The following is a 2,551-nucleotide window of genomic DNA, read 5'->3' on the forward strand; positions in this document are numbered from 1 at the left end:
TTAACTTGTAGAAATATAGAATGTTAATTATGATTTGTTACCAAAAGCTTATACTGTTAATTAAGAGGGGACCAAAATATAACTTGTATCAAACTCACAAGCACATTAAACAGCATCATCTTGTGCATAATACATTACATGCTGACTGGACCATAAATGAAAAACACATGTCATAATATCTGAGTAGGATTAATGACAAATTAAATTACATTTGCACTTATGACGCATACACATCACCTCCACCATGTCATTAGGAATACATTAATTTTCCTTTATAGATATTATAAGATTTAAATTTATAGCATTAGCTACATAATATTTATTTTTATTTTTATTTTTTTATTTTTTATTTTTTTGCATCAAGTGAAGGCATCAATTGAGTTTTGGTGTAGATAAGATTCAAACCCAACTGAAGAGAAAATTTTTTACCAATTAAACTACTTGAAACCAACTTATAATAATTTAATTTGGTTAATTAGTAAGTTCTAGAACTTACTGATGTTGACCGACAATTATTTTCGTGGAGGCAACAGCATAGACTTTTACATGGTGAACTTGAAGTCATACTCTGCTAATCACGAAAGTAGTACCATAACTTCTTCCTGCTTTTAGAAACCTCTATAAAAAGATCACAAACCACTCCTCAAATCATTGCAGTAACAACCCAACACATTAGAAACAAGGCACACAGGAAAAGAAGTTGGTTATAGACTAAGCTATGGCTAAGATTATCAGATTAGCCATTCTAGCCGTAGCACTTTTTGCTTTCCTACAAACCACAGTTGCTGTGACTACACATGTGGTTGGAGACAGCACAGGGTGGACGGTTCCTCCTAATAACGACTTAACCTTTTATGCTGTTTGGGCTGCGAAGCAAACCTTCATTCTTGGCGACATTCTGCGTAAGTATAGATGAATAAGTTGCTAGTCTCATTTACTTTATTCTCTTTTGTTGATTTGTGGATGAATTTGGATCAAAGAGGTCTAAACTCCACCTGGGATTTTTTTCTAACTTCAATCATCTTTGATGTTTTATCAGTTTTCAACTTCACTACTGGACAAGAAGATGTAGCCAGAGTTACGAAGGAAGCTTTCTTAATCTGCAATTCAACAAACCCCATCTCTCTTATAACAGCCGGGCCAGCAAATTACTCGTTGAACTCGACCGGCGAGTACTACTTCATAGGCACCTTGAACAACAACTGTGCTCAGGGACAAAGGCTTGCAATCAACGTGACCACATCTCCTGGACCAACTGCTAGTCCTGTTCCCAGAGCAATACCAGAGAATTATACAGTCGGTGGTAACATGGGATGGATCATCCCACCACTTGGTGAAATTGCTTATATTACTTGGGCTTACAACAAGACTTACATCGTCGGAGACACTCTAGGTACAGACTTTATAATGTGATTAACTGTGATTGATAAACTATCATTTTCACATCATTCCACCACATCTTTCTATAACTCACAATTGATTATTTTAGAGTTGTGACAAAAATGATTGACACAAAAGTTGTATTAAAAAGCTGTATATAAACTGCATAAAATACTTTTCTTTTACAGCAAGAAATGAAGAAAGATTGCAACCTTAAATTCTTTCATATTCAACAAAAATACTTTGGGGGAAAAAAAAAAAAAAACATTAAACAAATTTTGTAGGTAGAAACCCAAATAAGAAATTATATCTTCCTCTATCTCTAAGCCAATTCTTGAACGTTTTTGCAGTGTTCAACTTTTTGAATGGATCAGATGACGTTGCCTCGGTGACCAAAGAAGCTTATAACAGCTGCAACTTGAGCACAAGTCTAGCACTTTATAACAATAGTCCTGCATATATCACCCTCAAGACCACCGGCGAGTATTTCTTCACCAGCACCTATCAATACCACTGCGCCTTGGGTCAAAAACTAGCCATTAACGTCACTGGCTCCGGCACCGCCTATCCACCTTCCAGCTCCGCCAACTCTCCTTCAGGTTCACATGGTCCCACCGCTTCTCCTCCATCAGGGAGTACTAGTGCTGCCCCGTCCAGGATTTCCGGTGGTTATTTATTCGGCCTCTTGACCATTGCCATGGTTGTATTTTATTGATTTTTACCAGTTCATGGTTTGAGTATGGTTGACTTTGTTCTTTGTTATTTTGTATATTTACGATCGTATCATATGTTTTATACATGTACACTTTGAGGATGTACTATCCATTCTATTCAGTTTATACTTTAAATAAAGATTCTGTTTGTCTTTAAACATTCCTCACTATGATTATTATGCTATTTTTCTCTAAGCTTAGTTTAAAGCTGCAATAAATCCTACGGATGTAGATCAGTTGAACTATCTAGTCAATTTAATTAAGTGCCTCGTGAGACATTTGATCCAATTATTTTCTGGACAAGGTTTTCCTTAAGTTAATTTTTATACGTTATTCTTTCTTCTGGTACTATATGGTTTTATAATGCCTAATTATCTGTCAATATAAAGAGAACCATAGGTCCTACAACTAGCTTCACTTAAATATCTCTTGTCATCACAATCCAAATTCAACTCAAA

The 2,551-nt window shown here is 35.6% G+C and overlaps 1 protein-coding gene across 1 annotated transcript; it reads left to right on the forward strand.

The window, feature by feature from the left end:
- Positions 1-637: 637 nt before the first annotated feature.
- On the forward strand, positions 638-2,246 carry LOC115957012 (early nodulin-like protein 1). Its single transcript, XM_031075260.1, has 3 exons — positions 638-902; positions 1,040-1,393; positions 1,731-2,246. The coding sequence occupies exons 1-3, from the start codon at positions 719-721 to the stop codon at positions 2,093-2,095; spliced, it is 903 nt and encodes a 300-aa protein (XP_030931120.1). The 5' UTR covers positions 638-718; the 3' UTR covers positions 2,096-2,246.
- Positions 2,247-2,551: the final 305 nt, after the last annotated feature.

This window comes from Quercus lobata, chromosome 2, assembly GCF_001633185.2.
Source record: "Quercus lobata isolate SW786 chromosome 2, ValleyOak3.0 Primary Assembly, whole genome shotgun sequence".
NCBI lineage: Eukaryota > Viridiplantae > Streptophyta > Magnoliopsida > Fagales > Fagaceae > Quercus > Quercus lobata.